General features: G+C 31.2%; 2 protein-coding genes across 2 annotated transcripts; both read left to right on the top strand.

Moving 5' to 3' along the window:
* The first annotated feature begins 14228 nt into the window (after positions 1-14228).
* LOC145121349 (uncharacterized) lies at positions 14229-17979 on the top strand. The gene is made up of 7 exons (XM_079057109.1): positions 14229-14792; positions 14890-15071; positions 15292-15349; positions 15431-15997; positions 17427-17502; positions 17599-17685; positions 17867-17979. Exons 1-7 carry the CDS (start codon positions 14229-14231, stop codon positions 17977-17979), a joined length of 1647 nt encoding a protein of 548 aa, XP_078913235.1.
* Positions 17980-19781: 1802 nt separating this feature from the next.
* Positions 19782-21641, top strand: LOC145122631 (SNARE associated Golgi protein family). The gene is made up of 4 exons (XM_079058196.1): positions 19782-20359; positions 20637-20873; positions 20972-21189; positions 21285-21641. The coding sequence occupies exons 1-4, from the start codon at positions 20066-20068 to the stop codon at positions 21466-21468; spliced, it is 933 nt and encodes a 310-aa protein (XP_078914322.1). The 5' UTR covers positions 19782-20065; the 3' UTR covers positions 21469-21641.
* The last annotated feature ends 1175 nt before the right edge of the window (positions 21642-22816 follow it).

The raw sequence follows: 22816 nt of genomic DNA, 5'->3' as shown, positions 1-22816 counted from the left end.
CGTACCAGTTTCAAATTTCCCCAGTAGCACACTTTTCATTAGAAAGTACTCCAAGTCTTCACACATGAACCAGTTAGAAAGTACTCCAAGTCTTCACACACGAACCAATTAGAAAGTACTCCAAGTCTTCACACATGCAAATTATGACTTGTGTGTCGCTATAGGTAACTAATAAAATTTTATTTTTTAACCCCTTAAATATCAGTACAAGCTTCTAACCTCGACGTTTAAATTCAAAATTTCTTTTTATTACTAAAACTAGCATCGATTCAAGTATATAAACCATGAATCTTGAGAACACGGCAAAACCCAAATAAGTCTTATCATCTATGTAAAAAAAACTCAGGGTTTTTACTAGTAAATCTATCAGTGGCGGAGCTTGAACAATTAACTTGGGGGGGGGGGGGGCGAAAATATTATAAACTGAAATTAAAATTAAAAAAAAAACAGATTGTTTTCTACAAATAAACACCAAAAACACCTAGAAAAAGAATTACAACTCAGCCCGACAGCCTTTAATGTCTTTAAAAACAGATTAGGAATGATATATTAGTAAGCAGACAACAATTTCTCTTTCAATGTTTTCATCTTTCCCATGATTATATCTAGAAAAATCAAAATGAAGGAACAATTGATCCAATCAAAACAAAATCAAATTCAAAATTAGAACAATAACCAATAACTCATTTAACAATAACCAAATCAATCTTTGTTGTCACTTTTCAGTTTTGTTTGAAGCTGACAAGCTGTTAAGCATAACCAAATCAATAACCAAATCTATAAGTTCATAACTTATAAATCAAATTGGCAAATCGCCAAATCGCAAATGACAGCCAAATTAAAAGGAAACTCAGTAAGACAGTAGTAACGCATAAATAGGCAACAAATTGACAGAAAACAGCAGCAGCAGTGCAATACGCCAACACCAACAATCAACAATCTTACAATCAGAAAAGAAAGAACATCTGAACAGGATTTGGGTCTCGGGATTACATACCTGATTTCTGTGAAGTGAGAATGGGGACTTGGGCACTTGGCGATGTCGATTGGCGAGAGTGAGACCAGGCGACTGACTTGGCGAGACAGCGACAAACGAACAGCAGGCGAGATAGGCAGCGAATTGGGAAAATGGGGATGAATCGATTTTGATTTCTTGATACCGCTTGGTCGCTTGGAGAATTGGGAGTATTGGACCATTCTGATTAGGAATCGGGAGGGGCCAAAGCCCAAGTTTGAAGATAGCAGGCCTATAACTATTTTATTTTGAACTACAATTCCTACTTCTAGCCCAATAATACTACGCCCCTGGAATCTATGAGGGCTAGTGTAAACATTATGGTCATATATCATTAAGATTCTATGGACTTAGAATGTGTGATTCCGCCTCATTCCCTGTTCCTTGTTTGGTTGTGGGCTTAAGGCGGGGTCACCCATCCAAAATGCCCTTGCAATCTTAATGATATACGACTAGTTTACGTCAATCGACTATAAAAGAACTTGTAGGACTCATAATGCAAATTTCGTCAAAATTTGTTGAAACATTCGTAATGATGGAACTCGCTAACTACGTTATAAAATATTCATAGTGGTAATACCAAGGATAAAACAGGGAGTATAAAAGCACACATAGAATACTCTATCATCCCAAAACAATAAACTCCTTTTAAATTGACTCAGTTCAAGTTACAATAAGAAATTTCCAAGGTCATCATGTGACATCAGGAGGGTTGTTCCTCACCATAATCAATTTCTTGTACTACGAAAAGTTTTCCACATCTTTTTCCAAACTCTTGAAGTCCCAATCAAAATGCAAATTTCGGGACGAAATTCCCTCTAACGGGGGGATGATGTGACAACCATCAAATTTCGGTCAAGTCAAAGTCAAACAAAGTCAACTAGTCAAACCGGTCAACTCCATTAACCCTTGTATGATAGGGTTTACGTTATGTAATCACTGTATAATTCGCTATTTTAATGAGAAAACATCATTTGGAAAGTTCATGTGTTTGATTTTCCTTAGCCTTAACAGTGCTAAACAATGAACCAAAGCGATAAAACACTATTGCACAATCATCGGGATTGTGTAGGACACTAAATCATGGCTTAACGGGGTCTATGGACCTTGCGTTGCGAAGCCGGACACTCAAAAAGATCACAAACGAAACCTCTCACAATCTCATTCAAACCCTAATCAAGATTACTTGACGCTAATAGGATCGAAACTCATACACTACGATATAAATTGACGTTAATAGCAACATAGTATAGTACAACGATATAACTATAATCAAATTAAATTATGATACCATATTAAAATCAAATCAAAGTATAATGCTCTAATTAAATTTAAAAGAATCAAACTTGAATGCTATAATTAAACTTCAAATCAAAGTAGATTGTTATAATCAAATAATAACTCATCTTTTATAAAACTCCATTTTTATAAACTTTACATTAAATTTTATAAAACTCTATTTTTATAAACTTTACATTAAATTTTATAAAACTCTTATATTAATTATGTAAAAGATGCTTGTGTTAGTGGGAAATTATGAAGACCACCAAAAGCAAAAAGATTATTCTCATGGTCTCCCACTCACACCTCTCATCCACTTTCCTTTCCTTTTTCTCCCAACACATTATTCTCTTCACCACTTAAACCTTCTCTATTCCTTCTCTCACTCTCAATCTCGAAATTTCCTCCAAGAATACTCATATTCCATCCAAGAACAATCTATTATACTCAAATCTTCACCCCTCTTGAAGCATTCATCAAGGTATGTTGTTAAAAGTTTCATATTCATACAATAAACAAATTAAATCCACCAAAATATCTAAAACTCATTTTATGCATAAACCTGATTTTTCTTAGAATCCCATCAATAAAATAAGAAGTTCTGGAAATTTTCAGAAAATAATTTATTTTTATTGAATTACTATAATTATTGCAATAAAGTAGGGCAATAATTCACATAAAATACTTTTTGCATTCAATAAATTCTGAGAAAATTCTGGGATGACCTGTATACTGATTAAATATGATATATGAAGTTTCATGCATTTATATTACTTTTTACTATTATTTATGATTTTATTGATTAATTAATAATGAAATATATAACAAATACTTCCCATAGTCACAAATATCTGAAACTTATACACTGAGCTCTACATCATGTTATAAAACTATGGTTACTTTTACAGATTTTTTGAGAATCATTTACTATTTTTCCCGAATTTTGTGTTGTTTAATCATTAAAATATTAAATAAATACTAAAACAGTTCAGAAAAATATACAAATTTTACAGTAATTCTTATTGTATGAAATAATGATTTCCTAATAATTTCATAATTTTTCAATACTGTTTACTATTTAAAACTATTTTCCTAAGTATTTAAGCATGTAAAAATGCATTTTAATGATTATTTCATATAAATAATTGTTAAAATCTGTAAATAATTATAATTGGGCAAGTTATTATTTTAATAAGAAATTATTAAAATCTAACCTAAATTGAAAATATAAATTAATTATGCAAAGTAAGTAATTCAATTTAAAATTCATTTAACAAATAAATACCTTAATATTATAATCAAAATGAATTATTGTTAATTCATCTAATATAAGAATATGTGTCTAATTATTTGTATTAATACTCCATTCTTGTTTAGCAGTTCCTAAACCAAAACTATTAATTATATTAGGTTCTACGCCATTTTGACCCGAATCGTCTATCGTACGACACACGCATTTCGTTTTGGGACTAATGTGAGTAATCTACCCCATACTTTATAATTTTCAATACTTTTGGGGTGTATCATGTGGTTCTAATATATTCCAACTTCATTTTATTGTTTTATCACAATTGAGACATTGTTGGGACATTTATACGTGAGTCATTAATTGTATAACTATTGTTTGTTTACGCTACATGTACTTGTAGTGCATTACCATTTTTAGTCTAATCTCCATGACTATGCCCGTATTCTTGAGGTACGTTATGGACAATAATAGCGCTATTGGGTTGACCACCCCGCCTTGGGACGCTAAGGTGATTGATCGCACGTGGTTGAGTGTGTATGATGATTAGATGCTCCATCCTATATATATTTATATATATATATACATATGTATATATAGGGTGAGGACTTATTGTTGTTGTTATCATTTGTTAATCAATTTTTGATTTATAAACCGTTATCTCAAATACAATTGTTTGCCGACTTCAAAAGAAAACAAATTTCCAATTATAAAGGTTTCAACTTCACAATTTTCTCTACTAAAATTAGATTACTCACCAACTCTCGTAGTTGACCTGTTTTTACCCATGATGCAGATTTGAAGAATGAAGTTGATGAAAAATAGGTTGTGCCTTAGAAATCCACAAGACTATTTAAATTTGATGTAATAAATGTTGTTCATATTTGGATTTGTATTTGTATGTTGTGGATCTTGTTTGCATACTTAGTACTTAATTGAATCTAATCATATTATAACATAGTTGTCATGAGACTTTGAACAATATATCACGCCTCGATCGATTCCGACAAGGATCGGGGTGTGATAATAGTAACTTTCAATCGTTTCACCATCTTTTTGCTTGAAATCCTTCAATTCAATCAAACATTGCTTAACTGAATTGATTTTCGTCTTCTCGCTGCCTTGAAACTTTTCTTTGAGATTATTCCAGATTTTCTTTGCATTTGTACAACTTCTGACATAGTTATACACCACTGGAGGCAATGCACCACGCAACTCCCTTATGCATCGTTTTTCAAGTTTCTTCATACGATCAGTTTGATTTTCCACACTCGTAGTACTAGATGAAGATCCAATTGGTTGAAGGTTCGTTGGAAGAGTAACATTCCCTGAGATGCAAGACCAAAGCTCTTCATCGATTCCATTCAAGTAATCCTGCATACGATCAGACCACTGATCATAGTATTCAGGAATGAGCATAGGAATCTTAGTTGAAGATCCTAGCAGATGAGAATATGAAGTCATCGAGTTGAGATTGAAGTTCGCCATTGATGTACGGAAGAAAATTTTTGAGAATTTTTTGAGAAATCAAAGAGAATTTGAAAGCAAATTGCTGAATTGAACAGAAAAACAAAGTAGAATACTCGATTCAACAAATCTGTTCCAGAATCAAATCACAACTCAAGATCTAGAAAGCTTTTTTACGTCAAAAGATGCGGAACTTTTTGAACCAGAATTTTGATTCAAAAACCTTTTGAAACAGAATGAAAATTAGATCTCAGATCATGATTCCTGCTCTGATACCAATTGATGAAACATAGAATCAAGTATTAATCAAAATCAGAGTAAAACGAATGCAGATTGAACAAACGATGTAAATAAGATCTGGTTTCTGCTCATTTATGCTTTCAACATTTACAGAGAAAATAGACAGGTTCTGTAAAGGACTCTTATCTAACTCTAGTAAAGTTCCATATTTATAGGAACAGTGAAAGCATACAAAAAAATACTAAGGCATTGACACTTAAGCTTCGTACGAAATACACCTCAGTAAATAAACTTAACAAACATACGAAGGGTACAAAAGACTTCGACATATTACAACTAAATTCGACCCTTACATATTGTTAAAGTGTGTGTGTGAGTTATTTGAGCGAGTACAACTCTGTAACTGTTGACTTACCATTGAAATCAATGTTCGTTATTCTCATACTGGTGGTGTTCTTTTATTAGAATCGATTGTGAATATATATTAACCCGAATATTGTCTTTCCAAAAGAGCCATTGTGGAGAGACGGGGGAATCCAACATATATAGTCGCTTATATTACGGTGTCGTACCGATGTGGGATACACTAACACTCCCCCTCAAAGTCGGAGGATAGATAGGGTTGTGCTGAGCCATGGGGGTGCGGGACGCCGACTCTGATACCATGTTAATATATGTTAATCACAAGATTGTCTCTCCAAAAGAGCCCTTGTGGAGAGAAGAGGGACTCCAACATATATAGTTGCTTATATTATCGTGTCGCACCGATGTGAGATACACTAACACCGATCTTATATTGTAATATTGCGGGAAAAAATTATCTTAAATTTACTTGTCTCAACATAGGTCATGTGGTTAGTCGATTTGAGATATCTTCATGACACTCGGTTTTAGAGTCTTTGTTCCTCTTGAATGTCATCTTTAGAGTTGTTGGCTTATAGCACTGTTGATTGGGATATCTTAATCTGCTATTAGTTTTTATATTTTTTTGGATATTTTTTTATCTCATGGAAGAGTAAGAAACAATATATTGTCTCTCAATCTTCCATAGAGATGGAGTATCATGTTTTGGATATGAATATTAATGAGATTGTTTGGTTACATTGGTTACTTAAATATTTGGGTGTTGATGGTTCTCATCCAACTTCTTTACATTGTGACAACAAAAGTATGATACATATTACAATGATTTTTGTTTTCCACGTGTGAATGAATATATTGGGTGTCATTTCACTCGACATTATTTTCAACTTCGAACTATCTTATTGCCTTATGTTCCTTAAACTTTACAGATTATTGATATTTTCACTAATGTTTAATTGGCTTAGTGTTTTCATTTCTCATTTAACAAACTCTTAATGTTTGCTGCTATCATATTGTGAGTTTGAGAGAGATGTAGTACATACGTTGTGTTTAGCCTTTTTATTGTGAGGTTTTATTTATCTTTTAATTAGCTATAGTTATTTTTCTATTTATAATTATTTTTCATTTATATTATAGGTATATTTTCAATTATATATTGTTCCTGAGTGAGTTCCATTAATGGAAGTAAATTGGAGGAACACTTTACTATAGGTATATTTTCAATTATACATTGTTCCTAAGTGAGTTCCATTAATGAAAGTAAATTGGAGGAACACTTTTTCTCATAACTTTCCCCCCTTTTTTTTCTAAAACTCAAGAAATAGGCTTTAATCATAAAACTCTATTCATCTTTAATTGTTTGACTATTAATCTTTAGTTTAATCCGTGTCTTGTTATTTGACTTATTTCTAAGGATTTCAAAACTCTGTTGCTTGTAGTTATTTAGCAAAACAACATTATTATGATTTTAAATTAATTTATTCTTTTTTTGGATATCATGTTTTATACACATTCTTTTATTAATTGTTTAAAACAATGAAAATGTCCGTAATCATATCAAACATTTGATACTTTTATTTCATTTTATTATACCTAACGTAGACTAGAACCAAAATAATAATTATATAAGATTGTTATTAAAAAGTAAAAACCTAACAGTTCCCAAAATTATGTATATCCTTTAACACGGAATATGTTACTAAAGCTAAAATACCCCACTCTTCACACTTGTGTGTCAAAGCAATGTTCAAGAATATTTAGGCCATACTCGTTATGATCCGGCACACCACGTGAGATGTGACATTCTCCTTTATCTTCCAAAAAGACACTTAAATCCGTATAAAAACTATATTATCATTTATTCATTTAAAACAGTTATAACAATTTTATTAATTATTCCAAAATTGGGATAATATTTTTTATGATTTTTTTAATATAATTATTTTAGTAGTAAAAACTAGCTATAAGAATAGTATATTTGAAAAACATGAAACTTTTGTTCATAATACATATCATTATATTATATTTGCTTAAATTAACACTTTTATTAGCATATTTGAACAATACATATATTGTATTTAGTTAAATTAACACTTTTATTAGTATAGATCATAAAAATCTAAAAATTATATATCATAATCGAGATAATTAATTGTATAAGTATTTAGTGTGATGTGTGGCATAGCATCATAGATGATCAAACTTTTATGTTTCTAGGGGTCTATGATTGAGTAATTAAAGGGGTTTTATGGAAATGACCATAAATTTGGTTACAGGCTTAGTTTTTGGCTTGCGATCGGCTCAGTCAATCAAATGTTTGAAACATGAGCAGTTCATGCTAAGTACCAATATGGACTTACCCCTTTTTAGTCCCAAAATCGTAAAATCGTTTTCTAAATGGAGTTATAGACGTTTTGTGTTTTTTTTTCCATAATTTTTGGATTTTTTTTTGTTTTTTATTTTTATTTTGCCCATGTATGTTTAGGGGGCCGTTTAAAATTATGCTTTTTATTTAAGTGTTGATAATGCAATTGAACATGTTCAATCTTTGTTTCATTTTGTACACTGCATCATATTCCTCTTATCCATGAGAGATTGAGTGGCACGAAGTCGGATATGAGATGGTGTGTGAACAACATCTACAACATGTGAGTATGTTGGATTGTGTTAAGCAGTTTGACATCCATCATTGATATGTTTGGAGGTATAGTCCTCCTCTCTTTTTTTAGTACTTGTGGTTGATAAGGTGTTGGTTTCCACTAGGATGGGTCATGTGTTGGACTTGCAAGTGACTCATTGTTAGGGAGTAGATGTTCGATGTTCCTCAATATGAGGGTTCTCTTCGTGATTCAGACTTTTTGTTAGCAACTCAATAGACTATTTTAGTATAAATTGGATTTTTCGGTGTTCGCAACCTACTAGGGATGTTATTATGGCTTACCTTAGCGTATGATGGAAATTATGTAGGGATCTTGTACTATATATGTGTTTCTTTTCTTCTCTTTTGTGATGTATAATAATAATAAAAATCTAGTGTAAGTGTGTAACCAAGCAATACCCATGTCGCCACAACACCCATATCGCTACTAAACATACTATAAAAATAAAATAAAAACTTTTATGAACTTTGTAATCATTGATCACCCTTTCTGAAATGACCGCAAAGTATATCAGTGAAATTCTTCTTTGCTGATCAGTTGCTTCTCAACTTTGTGAAGTCTATTTTTTGTGATTTTTTTTAGCATTTAAGAACTAACTACTATTATATCTTAAACTAGGCGTAACCTCGCGCGTTGCGCAAGAATGCATTTAAGTGGTTAAAAAATTATGGAAAAAATAGAAATATGTTGAAATTTACGTTTTTAGTCATGTTTTGAGCATTAACCGAACTATCAAATAATATAAAAATTCATCAACTTATATTTTGATACTATCTAATATAGTACATACCTTATAAACGTTTCTTTTACTTTTATACTATCTAATATATGTTATAAGTTTTTGTATAACATTAATATAATCTACTTTTTTTATATCCGATAATATTTTTTGGATAAAATACGAAATAAGTTGTTTTGAATGAGCTATTAATAAACAATATTGAACTAATAAACTTTGTATTACACTATTTATATTACACCAAAACATCCAAAGTTTCATATATGAACTTTCAAATATTCAACATTGAAATTAAGAATGAAGTCATACAAAATATATCATTATACATAAATGTCATCAAGAGTTTTAAAATAAGTCGATTAGTAAATATGACAAAACTTTTTTTTTTCAACTCTTTCATTTTGAATCACAAATCTTTTCAAACATATGATACTTTTAATCAAAACTTACTTATATACTACTAATATAGCTACAATGTGTATATTAAATAAGTGGAAAATAAAAAATCATTGCACATTAATAACCATAAGTATAAAAAACTTTTGAATGTAGTGTAAAATATAAAGACAAATTACTCCATCGATGTTATTTAGAAAATAAGAAATAGAAACTAACATAGTATATACATACCATAAAATACATGTTGAATAATGTTCTCTTGTACATAAATTATATTTTTTAACATAAAAAAGAGAGAGAAAACTTAAAGATACATACATGTTAACAAAGTTAATTACTCTAACTTATAAATAACTTGATGGTTGATTTACCAAAAGCTTATGAGAAGTAATTATAAATCCCACTTCATCGTCCTGTGATTATAGAAAGATGCATAACACATAAACTAAATATTTTCCACATCACCCTATATAACATATGATCAATATATTAACGATTAAACCACAATATACAACGACTGTAGTACAATAATCCAAAAACAAAGAAAATATAAAAACGAATTAGTATAACAAACTTACAAATTAAAAGCTCTAATATAATAGCATATCTCCAAAAGTTGTCATAAGACCTCAAGCCAACACAAAAACCTTTAAGTTTGTTTTCTTTCTGAAATTTGTATATGATTTGTATGCATGTTTTTCCAAAAGATTGACATTTTTATAGTAAACTTTTCACTAAATGCTAATTAAATATAATATAAGTTATAAAACTTTTGAGTGTTAAATCATAATTAAGAAAACTTTTGAATTGCATTAGTTAAAAAATGGGGTTTCAAATGAATGTGGTTTGAGAAAGTTAAAAAAGGGGTTTCAAATGCATGAGATTCAAGAAAAAATGCTAGCTTTATAAGTATGTACTAGGCGAATGCCCGCGCGTTGCGCAGTGGGATAATTATGTAGTTTAATATGGTTATATATGGTTTAATGTATTGTGAATAAGCCATACATAAAACTTGTATACGATTAAATAGCATGTATATTTTTTGATTTACACATTTTTTATCATTAGTATCTAATGTAATTAATTGATAATTACATTTTTTATGTACACATTAGTATCTAATGTAATTAATTGATAATTGATTAGATATGGATTCTCATTTGTGGTCGTCTATTTATGTTGAACCTCATAAAAATACATATTTAACGACTTTTGTTAGTTTTACTATTGAATAGAAAATGGTGCCGTATTTTAAGTAAATATAAAAAATCTCATTCTCAATCTATTTTAAGATAGTGACATATTTTAAGTTAATATAAAAAATCATATTCTATAACTAATGAAAAAGAAAAAACGGAGCCAAAATTTTTAACTATAATAAAGTTGATTCCAATTACCAAGTGCTCAATCGAAGATAATATCATTCAATAAACCTCATAAGATATTACGTTATATTCAAATTACGGACATCATTTTTGTAAGAGTCATTCAAAATATATGAGACTATAGTGCCTAATACAACAATGTAATAACCAAATGACCCTAACATATTTTAAATGAAATATAATTATAATATATTATCTATGCAACTAAATTTCTGCACAACATGTGGGATTCGTCTACTATATGGTATTCTTATAATATATTATATTATAGTATAAACATTATATTTGGAAAACCACTTTGAGTTATATTGTAGTTTATAACATTAAACTTGTGATGGGCTGTATTTGACACACATTTGTGTATTTATATCTATATTATATATTTAAAACAAATCTTATATAAACATCCAACCTAAATATTCATCTTCAAGTTTTCTTTCTTCGCCACGTAAACAAACTTTTGTTATAAAGCCAAAAATGGAATAAAAGACACACTTAATTGTATGATCATGATATATTGTATTTTGATTGGGGCTTGTACAAAACATGCATGAGCATATATTATTAATTTATCTCTTGTTTTGGGTAATTCGAATAAAATAGCTTCAAATCCAACGTATCAAACGGATTACCCATTTACTAAAGTCTAAAACCCAAAAACTCAAACATGTTCTAATACCATACAAATGCATGAGGTTTTAGCAAATTATTATCTCATATGAATTACCATTGATTAATTATTAAGAAGGTGAAAAGGTTTGGGGGTTTCAAATGCATGAGGTTTTAGCAAATTATTGTGGGGGGTTTCAAATGCATGACATTCAAGGGAAAATGCAAGCTTTATAAGTATGTAAGATAAAATGATTGTGAACTTTAACCTCATAAAAGTTCTTTAATTTCAAATAATGGTTCGTAACTCATTCAATAAAGCTAACGTGACATATAAGACCATGATTAGGATCCAAAATATCATCGACAAAGATAGTAACTAAAATAACCATATTTTAAGTTAATATTAAAGAAAATAACTTAATTGTTTTTTGATAAATAACCAATTATTTCGGGATGAGCTATTTTGAAGTTTTTTTCTAACAAAAAAGTATATTTTCGGAATGAGATTCTGCATTCTGGGCTAACAATACTTGATCAATATCGAAATCCAACTAACAATTCTTGAATTTTGAGAAAATATTTTGTTTTTACTAAAAAAAACATAGCAAATGAGAAATATATATCACACAAGGGGTTAAAATCATACATCGGACTGAACAACGATAATATTAAAGCCCTGAAATTTGAAGTTTGAAACAAATAAGCTTTAAAACCCACAAGTCATTTTAGATTGGGTCTAATGGTAGAGCAAACTTCCACAACTAAGCTCAATGCCAGTTAGACGTGGGCAAAAAAACTGGTTCACGATCCGAACCGGTGTCTAAATCGAAAATCGGTTCACTACTAAACCGGTCCAACCTTGAACCGACTTGGCGCAAGACCGAACCGGCAGATCATACCAATTCGAGTTTTTGACCGTTGGGACCGGTTTTGTCTGAACCGGTCTGATGAACCGGTTTTTGAGGAAAGATGATTGTTTTTTTTTTCCTACCGACTATATAGCCGTTTGAGAGTGTGTAAGGCTCGATTTTGACTCCTATTTGTCCATATTAACCATTCCTTATAGTGTGTGTGTGTGTATATATATATATATATATATATATATATATATATATATATATTAAATGTTTAGCTCTCAAGTTTAGCTTAAATAAACCACAAAAAACCTCTCTTAGATCAATGAAACACTCTCAAGTTAAGCAATGGATCCGGCTTCCATTGATGTTGGAGATTCATCAAACAATGTTACCGTTGTTAGCATCAAAGAAACAAATAGAAATCCGACTATTTTGGGCAATTTTGATTTGTGTGTAATGTCGAGCGGTTAAAGAAAAGAGTGATGCAAGAAATGTGGTGCTTTTTTCAATGAAGATGAGAATTCGACATTGAAAACTCATATGAATAAGAGATGCTCCGCGGTGAAATTTGGGTCGGATCATAATCAAAGAACAATGGCGAAAGATACTACATTGTGGAATTACGAAACGGCTAAAGTTCGGGATAGGGTGACGAAGTTCGTGATTCAAGAATGCTTGTCTTTTGACCAGTTCGACAACAAATGATTGACTTTACTCATCCAAGATACTCTCCAACTGCGATATTGCCATGTGAGTCGTACTTCCCTTAGACGCGATTGTATTGAAATGTGGAAACTTGCAAAAAATGAAATGATTTTAAGATTTCAAGCTTTAGAAACCGGTGTAAATATAACTTGTGATGTTTGGACGGAACATCACGGTTCACTGGATTCGTTCTTTGTGTTACCGCTCATTGGATAAATCCAAATAATTGGTTCATGATGAAGCATACGATTGCGTTTGAATTGTTTAAGGTGCCGCACACCGGAAGAAATTTATTTAAAATGTTAGATTGTGTCATCAAAACTTATAAACTTGAAGGAAAAGTTTTTTCTATATCTTTTGATAATGCATCGAACAACACCGTCGCGGTTGGACAACTAAAATTAAAATATAAACCAATTTGTGACGGTGTTTTCTTCCATAGTTGATGTGTTGCACATATCATTAATTTGGTTGTGCAAGATGGACTAACTAGCATTGAACTTATAAAAGATGGTTTCAAACAAATGCTAAAAGATATTTATAGTTCTAGTAATGCTCGATATCATAATTATATGAAGTTTTGTGTCGATGCGAATGCCCTTTGGTTAGGTCCGAATTGGGAAACACCTACCCGATGGAACCAGGGGGAATTTAAATACAACTATGGTGGGTCACTTGACCCACTTCTTTTTAACAAGTTATATAGAATAATTATTAGTGACCTACCATATAAAAATTAAATGAACCACTTTAGTATTTTTGGCAAAGGAAAAAAATATGAATAAGATTTTAAAGCCCATATCCTACAAGTTAATAGCCCAATATTTTTGTTTAGAGTATACTCTAATATACATAGTCCAATACAAATTAAATTTAAAAAAAAAAAAAAAAAACATTGTGAATCAAGAATCGGCGTTCATTTCACAGTTTAAACTTTTCTTTCACAAGTTCCAGCACTTTGGGAATTGGGATATCCTTCCTACGGAGCCATAGAATTAGGTAAATATTCATCTTTTCTCTAAACAATAAAATACGAAGGAATTGTATTTCCAATTCATTTGTCATCTAAAACCACAATATGAGTAATCACAATTTTTATTCCCTGTTTGGCCGTTCAATTGCATATAATTTAGGTTTTTTCTTTTCATTTTTTTATATTGTTTCATACTCTTAATACTCTTAATGTGATATGATTATTGGGTTGTTGTTAATTTGTTTGATTGTTTGATTGTTGTTTCGTTTAGAAATTAAAATCAAGGATGTCTTTGTTTAAGTTTTTTAAAAAGAATGATAAAAAAACAGTTGAAGAAGATAATGAGCAACACAAGCATATGAGAGTTGATTTAAGTTCACTACCTCTTGATCCGGCAGAACGACCGGGTATGGGATGCTATCATGTGAATCAAAGAGATGAAATTAGAAGGGCATACTTGCAAAAAGGTCATTTCCAACCTCAAAACTATAAGTTTCCACAACGTGCTTTTGGAGGTAAACAACGAAGATTCAATATATCTTGTTTTGATGACAGCAAATATTGGTTAGAATATAGTATAAAAGAGAACGCCGCCTTTTGCTTATGTTGTTATCTATTCAAATCCGATATACCAAACCAAGGTGGATCAGATCATTTTGTGAAATCTGTATTCAAAGCTTGGAATAGGAAATCAGGACTAGATGATCACAAAGCTGGAACTCCACACAATATTGTTGTCCAAAAGTGTCAAAATTTAATGAATCAAAGGCAATCCATAACATCTGCTTTTGAGAAACAAACCACTTTACAAGAAAAAGAATATCGTACCCGTTTGAAGCATTGGTTGAAGGTTTGGTTTATGATTGTGCTAAATTTATTATTAAAATATTTTATATTTATGTTATGCTAATTAATTATTTATATGGTAAATTTTAGGTGAACTTTAGAGTGGTACCGGTTTGAATCAAGAAGTGGGTATCAAACGACCATCTGCTACTCGATGGGGTTCTCATTTTTCATCTCTATTGAATATCAAGAACATATATTCTTCCATTTGTGAAGTAATTGAAGACCTTGGTAAAGATAATAGTGATCATGATCGTAAAGCTGAAGCAATTCGCGTCTTAAGGTTATTAAAGTCCTTTGATTTTGTGTTTTGTCTACACTTGATGGTTGATATCTTGGGAGGCACAGATCATTTGGATACAACATTATAAAAAAAGGTCAAGATATCGTAAATGTCATGAATCAAGTAAGTAGCTCTAAAAGGCAATTCAAGAAATTAGAGATTTAGGATGGGAACCACTTTTAAGGAATGTTACTTTATTATGTGATAAACACGATGTTAGAATCGTGGATATGGAAGATGAATATTATGACAGATTCAGTCGTCAAAGAGGTTCACAGGTTAGTAATGTTTGATATTACCAACTTGATTTATTTATTGTGTTTTCTCATTTGCATATTAAAGATTCTTTTTATTTTTAGGTTAATAACTTGCACCACTATCATGTTGATGTATTTAAGGTGGCGATTGATATGCAACTTCAAGAGCTTAACCATCGTTTTAATGAAGCCAACACGGAATTACTTCTTTGCATAGCTTGTTTGTGCCCGCGTGAGTCTTTCATAGCCTTTGATTTGGATAAACTAATGGAAATGGCTACACTTTATCGGGAAGAGTTTAGAAAAGAATATGATCTTCAAGTTCTTGAAGTTGAACTTAAAAATTACATTAAGGATGTGCAAGAAGATGAAAGATTTAATCAATTGAAGAACATTGGAGAATTTGCCAAAAAGATGGTCGAAGTACAGAAGCATATAATATATCCTAAGGTTTATATTCTCTTGAAACTTGCATTGATCTTACCCGTTGCAACAACGAGTGTGAAACGCGCATTTTCAGCAATGAAGTTGGTAAAGACTGATGTACGCAACAAAATGGATGATCAGTTTTTAAGTGATAGTTTGGTGTCATATATTGAAAAAAATGTTTTAGGAAGTATTAGTAATGACACGATTGTGAAATTGTATCAAGCTATAAGACCTCGTCGGGTACAATTATAAGAACTTTAAATCTTTTTTTTTCTTATATGACTCAACCCAATCTGAACCCGCAATATATTTTTTTTGTCTATTTTATTTAAATAGTGACCCATGTGATTTTAGGTTCTAGACTCGCCACTGACGAAACTCCACTTGTGACATGTTTGAATGTGCCTTACGTCAAAAAGATATTTTAAAAATGTTTCATGACCACCTTGCGGAACGTAATCGGGTTACGGCTTATCCGAAATCAAGTTTGGATACTATCAAACTTGTTACGGAAATGCTTGGAGTTTTTAAAAAAAACAACTATTTTTTTATCGGGGGTTTATTATCTTACAAGTTGTTTAGTTTTAAACTAAATATTTTTAATGTGTGCAAAAATAAATGAGTTTGAAATGAGAGGCAGAATGTTTGCTAATATGATGAAACCGATGAAAACAAAGTTAAAAAAAAATATTTTGAAAATACCCCTCGTTATAACTAGAGATGGCAAAAAAAACCCGTACCCGATGGGTACCCGAAACCCGAACCCGAATTGACCGGGTAAATCCCCGAATTGATCGGGATGGGTACGCGTACGGGTATTACCCGAATGCAAAAAACGGGGATGGGGACGGGGATGGTTCTACCTATCGGGTACCCATACCCGTACCCGAAACCGAACCCGATGGGTACCCGAATATATATATATATATATATATATATATATATATATATATATATATATATATATATATATAATTCATTTATGTTATATTTTTAATCAATTCAAAAATCTTATACGTAATTCAAATTGTGAAAGTGAAAATTCATTTATGTCAAGTGTAAATTCAATCAACCTTCTGTCAAGTGTAAATTCATTTATGTTATATTTTTAATCAATTCAAATATCTTGTAATGCGTCGCCGATTCACCTCACTGTGAATTGTGAAACTAAGTCAAATAGTCAATAGGGTTTTTTTTATTCCTTAATCAAACTTGTAATTCGCTATGGTAAATCATAATTCATAGATTCATAGTCATCATGTCTTCAAGTCTTCGTCGAGTCCCGCTCCCGCTCCTGTTGTGACGATGTTTGCCCTCGCTCCTGCCTTCCTTCATCTGCGAGACTGCGACTCTGCGTTTCGACTTCCAAGTTCCAACTGGCGTCCGACAACCATCTTCATTCTCCATCGACGCCGTACTGTACCACGACTCCAGCGTAACCATCTTCATTCTCCATTGACTTGGGGAGTGAACAACCTTCAACACCAATTGGTTCTACAAATTTTGATGTTGAACCTGATAATACAAGTCCAAATGTTCCTTCCTTTGAAGAAGCACTTCAATCAGATGCGGTAAATCCTCCAAACAAAAGACAAAAAAACATTGTTTGGGATCAATTTGTTATTATTTCTATTTGTTTTTAATTTACTAACTTTTTTGTTCTATTTAGATGAAGGTGTGCAATTTACCTTGGATAATCATGCAACTAATTTTGATGATTACGACACGGATAGTGAAACTTGATGGTAATAATGAAACAATTTTTTCATGATTATAATCAATTAAATTAAAGTTTTTTGTTTCATACATTTGTTTATATTTTGTTTTTGTTTTGTTGGTAGGTGAATATATGATAAATGATGGTTCAATGCGAAAGTTGGAATTGAAATTTGATGAACTTGATTGTTATTGTTTGGATGATAAGCGATGTTTGACTACTTTTTGGATGACTTTTTATGTTTATGTTTATGTTTATGTTTATTTTTTTTTGTTGCAAAAAAGTTGTTTAATGTGTAAACTTGAATGTTATTGTTCGTTTTTTAATACATTCGAAGATTGAAGTGCTTTATATTATCTCTATAAGTTTTTTTTTTGTTTGTTAATATATAGCTATAACTTATTTTTTCATAAACTTTCAAAACCTTGTAACGGGGAAAATTCCCCGATTACCCGTTGGGGATCCCCGTTCCCCATTGGGGATGGGGATGGGGATTGATTTTTAATGCCCGATGGGGATGGGGTCGGGTATGGGTATGGGGATGGGGATGGGGAACATGAAACCCGATATACCCGTACCCATTGTCATCCCTAGTTATAACTTATTCCGCCGTTTTGAATCCGACTAAATGTTGGGGGGTTGGGACTTTACTTGAAAATATTTGTTACGATTTGAGTTTATTGGATGATGACATAGAATATGCATCAAAGGAAGTTTCAAAAATTAACAAAGTTTTTCAAAGTTTGTTTGAAGTTTATTTAACAAAGTATGGTTCAACAAACTTTCATGACATGATTCAAGGTACGGGGGCATCCATATCCACTTCTCACAAAAATAACGAAACAATTCGGCTCTATAATACTTTGAGGAATGAAAACTTCAAAACGAGTTCGGTCTAACACCCCTAGTAGCGAGCTCGGAAGGTACATTGGTTCCGATTTTTTGACACAAATAAGTGTGCAAGAGTTTGATAATTTTGATATTTTGGCTTGATGGAAAAAAAAAAAGGAAACTCAATTTCCGATTCTAGCCGCCATGGCCGATGATCTACTAAGCTCCAAGCTTCTACGGTAGCTTTGGAATCAATTTTTTTCTCTTAATGACAGTGTTATATTACCAATAAGAGCAAAACTCATTTTGAATTAATTAAACAAAACAAAAAATACCCCTTCCTTATACTACCTTCTTTACACCAAAAACAAAAGCAAAAAAAAAAAAAAAAAAAAAGGAAAGCTGCAGACGTGGGTTTTTTTTAAGCCATATGCATCTCAATTCAATCCCATGGCCATATATGCATCAAATGTGGGATATGGCCACTGTTTTTATTTATTTATTTATTTTTGTGAAACACCAAAACTAAAGCATATTTACCAAAAAAAAAAAAAAAAAAAAAAACCATACCTATGTTAGACTCTTTAGCCCAAAAACAAAGCCAAAACAACCAAAAATCGAGTGGCATGTCAGACCGGTTTGAACCGGTTTAGGAAAAACTAAACCGGTTTATATAGGTTCGGATTATTTTTGTGGTGAACCGGTTTGAAACCGAACCAGTTTAGGGGTGAATCAGTTTTGACTACGTTGACTAAAACCGAATCGGTTTTCTAAACCGGTCCGGTTCGAAAAAAAAAACGGTTTGTGCAGGTCTAAGGCCAATGTCCATCCGGTTTAAAAGTTTAGACGATATCTCCTCATAAAATTAAAATTGTAGGGGGTGTTAAAGTATAAAGTTTTGTATGTTATGTATCATGTTAGACCTTCTTTGGGCCTTTATGCGTAGCCTTTAGCCCATTTTTTTTTTTTAATTTTGAACGTTTATTGTAAATCAATGTAAAATATGTTTCATAAGAAAATATCATCTTTTGTAATATCAGAGTCGACGTCGAATATAATACATAACATATAATAATCTATACACCCCGTGATGTTATTGTCTATCATTATTAAGCCTTCATTTTTGGGAGAAAGTGTTAATATATCACATGTCGTGAATATCCAAAAAAAAAATATATATCATTGTGATGGTTAGTTTATATATGTCATTGCTACTTGTAATAATTAACAAATAATCTATGTCGTAAGAGTTACATACTCAATCATAACAATTTTATTGGGACGATGTTTGTCCACTTATTGACTTTAGTCGGTACTTGTTTTATATTTTACAAGATTCTTTTATTATCTTATAATAATAATAATAATAATAAATATTAATCAATTGTCGACATTTTAATATAAAATTAATAATAAATGGAGTTTGGTACAATTTTCTTTAATAAATAATTGAAGCCTTTATATAATCAAATACTATCTTCGGCTCCCAGTCACTATTCTTCTCATATGTCTACCTTCGAAGATCTCTTTTAACTTTCCCAATAATCTGAAATACTTATCTCTTTCTTTGAATCGACGTTTGTTTCCCTGATCTTTTACGCTGTTCTCGTGGATTTGATTGTTTTGTTTTCTGATTCCTCCATCTTTATCAGATAATTCACAATTTAATCCGACCAGTTTTAACGGCTACTTGCAGAACTTCCGATTTTAGGGTTGTTTCTGTCAAATTGGTTACGATTTGATCTAAATTTGTTATTATTATGACGTATGAGGAAGCAGATGTAGTCACCCTTTTGAAGATCGCGATTGAAGATCCCAAGGATGATTACGTAATTTTGAAGGAACCGGAGGGGTTGGGCGGTGGTAATGGCCGCGGCGGCGGCGGTTGTTGTTCACTGCCTTCTTCTTCCTCGTCTTCGAGGAGTTGTAGTAGTGTTGGTGGCGGCTTTTGGTGCTCTCTTTGGTGGTGGTCGAAGCTTGTTCTTGTGTTTATCTTCTTGGCTGTTGTTGGGGTTTGTTTCTTTCTATGGATCGGACCTTTTTTAATGAATAAGGTATGTCGATCTGCATTTATCCGAATTTCATTATTTTATCTGCAAATTCCTCTTTTTTCTTACCGTTGAAGCACAAATCAATCACTAACCCTAATTTCCCCAATTTCCCCAAAGTAACCCTAACTCGCCTCTCCAGAAAGAACCCTAATTCCCAATCTTAATGAAAATTTCGACTGTTTTCTTGATTTATATGCATAATTCGTGAACGATCCAACTGGATTTCTGAAATTATTCCAACTTCTATAACTTCAATCCCTCTGTTTCTCACATATTTCAGGAGGTTATCCCTATTTTGAATTGGGAAACCGAAACTTTCAGCAAACCAGTGTTAGCAGTTTTGATCTTCACTTCTGTAGCAATCTTCCCAACCATATTACTACCATCTACACCTTCAATGTGGGTAGCCGGAATGAGTTTTGGCTATGGTTTTGGGTTTCTTTTAATCATCAGTGGAGTCATCATCGGCACATCACTTCCCTATTTCATCGGTTCCCTATTCTACCACAAAATCCAAGTAAGTATCCTAATTTAATACACTTTTTTTTTCTTCTATTTTGGGTTTAAACCCTAATCGAATCAAAATGGTGTCTTTGTGTTGTATTGATTATATAGGGATGGTTAGAAAGGTATCCAAAAAAAGCTTCAATCTTGAAGTTAGCAGGTGAAGGAAACTGGTTTAATCAGTTTAGAGCAGTGGCATTATTGAGAATTTCCCCATTCCCTTACATGGTTTATAACTACTGTGCTGTGGCAACTGATGTCAAGTTTGGTCCTTACTTATTTGGAACATTGACAGGAATGGTCCCTGAGATTTTCGTTGCAATATACACGTAAGACTTCTCTAATTCTACAGTTCTCTAGTCCTCTTCCCTTTGGTTTATTCACCTGTATTACCAATTTTACCCTTTTGAATGTGTTATTGCAGGGGTATAATGATCAGAACTTTGGCAGATGCTTCAAATGATCAACACTCACTTTCAGTGACTCAGATTTTAGGTACTGTTGGAGGGTTTCTTTTAACAATTACTACAACTGTTTTGGTGACAGTTTATGCAAAAAGAAGATTGAATGAGTTGCAGAAAGATGAAGAACAGCTATTGCTTCAGTAGGATGCAAAGATGATGAAGAGAATCATAAACTAACAAAAGAAAGGGTGTTTTTTGATTGATTTAATAGAGTATATATAAATGCCATTAAAAGATTGATCTTTTGAAAATCCCCACTTCTGTTCTTCATAAATTGTATATAATGAACTGCATACTTATAAATGGTTCTTTACGTATATTCTTTGTTGATGGTTAATGGAAGCATTTTGCTTTAATAAAATGGATGAAACAAATGATATACAATATTGTTTCTTGTAAATAAAAGTTAAGATTAAAGTTCATTGAGAAGTTCGTGTCTGAAAATGTGCATCTTTGGTTATGAAGATGTGTTTTTATGTGGTTTGTTAAATGATTTTGTTATGTTTTGAACCACCATTCAATCTTATTTGTGTTCTAGTGAGAACTCTTATGGATGTATTTGGATCTTTGAGATCTCAAATATTGTTGATAGATATTTATTTATTGGCTATATTAATGAGTAATACTAGTTGAGTTGATGTTCTTTGGGATAGTTCATAAATGAGTTTAGGTTTTTCATTGTGAACTTAAATCGATGTGGACATGAAGCATACGAGTTGTAGTTTATTAATGTAATCAGAAATTAAAATTAGTAAGTAGCATATGAGTTTTTTTTCCAAAGAGAGTAGCATATGAGTTTGGAGTTGTATTAGTTGGAAAGGGTGGAATGAGAGTATTACAAAGAGTATTTATGTGATACGATGTCATATATTTATATTGTTAATACTTAATAGATGAACCCTTTATTGGATTTATGTGAAGTGAATAAGTATCTTGAATCTTAATTATATTATTAATTATATAGGATTCCATACAAAGAGTATTACAACATCAAATATATAATATTTATATGTGATATTATTATTATTATTATTATTATTATTAATCGATCAAAATAAATAATTAAATAAAATATTTATCTATTAATTATTAATTTAAACTAAAGAAATAGAAGATGTATTTAATAAAATAAGTAAGAGTATTATTTATAATAGTTGACTAATTAATTATGGATTCGAATTGGCTGATTAAAAGGCATAAAACATCAATATATAATATTTACATATGATAAATAGTATTATATTAATCAATCAAACAAATTGTTAAATAAAATATTTATCTATTATTTATTAATTAAGAAAAGTAAATAAATAATTATTTAATAAAATAATTAAAAGAATTATTTGTTATAATTGACTAATTATAGGAATTAAAAATCCACCCTTTTATGATTAGTATAAAACAAGCCTTTTATGTTATTAAGGCAACCAAATGAGAAACTCTAATTGACTTCTCCAATCGCCTCTTCCTTTTTTCTTTGTATTCAACTTAT

The sequence above is a fragment of the Lactuca virosa genome, chromosome 6 (genome assembly GCF_052849685.1).
Source record: "Lactuca virosa cultivar CGN04683 chromosome 6, Lactuca_virosa_CGN04683_v6, whole genome shotgun sequence".
NCBI classification, from domain to species: Eukaryota; Viridiplantae; Streptophyta; class Magnoliopsida; order Asterales; family Asteraceae; genus Lactuca; species Lactuca virosa.
This window is presented reverse-complemented; position numbering and strand designations above follow the sequence as displayed.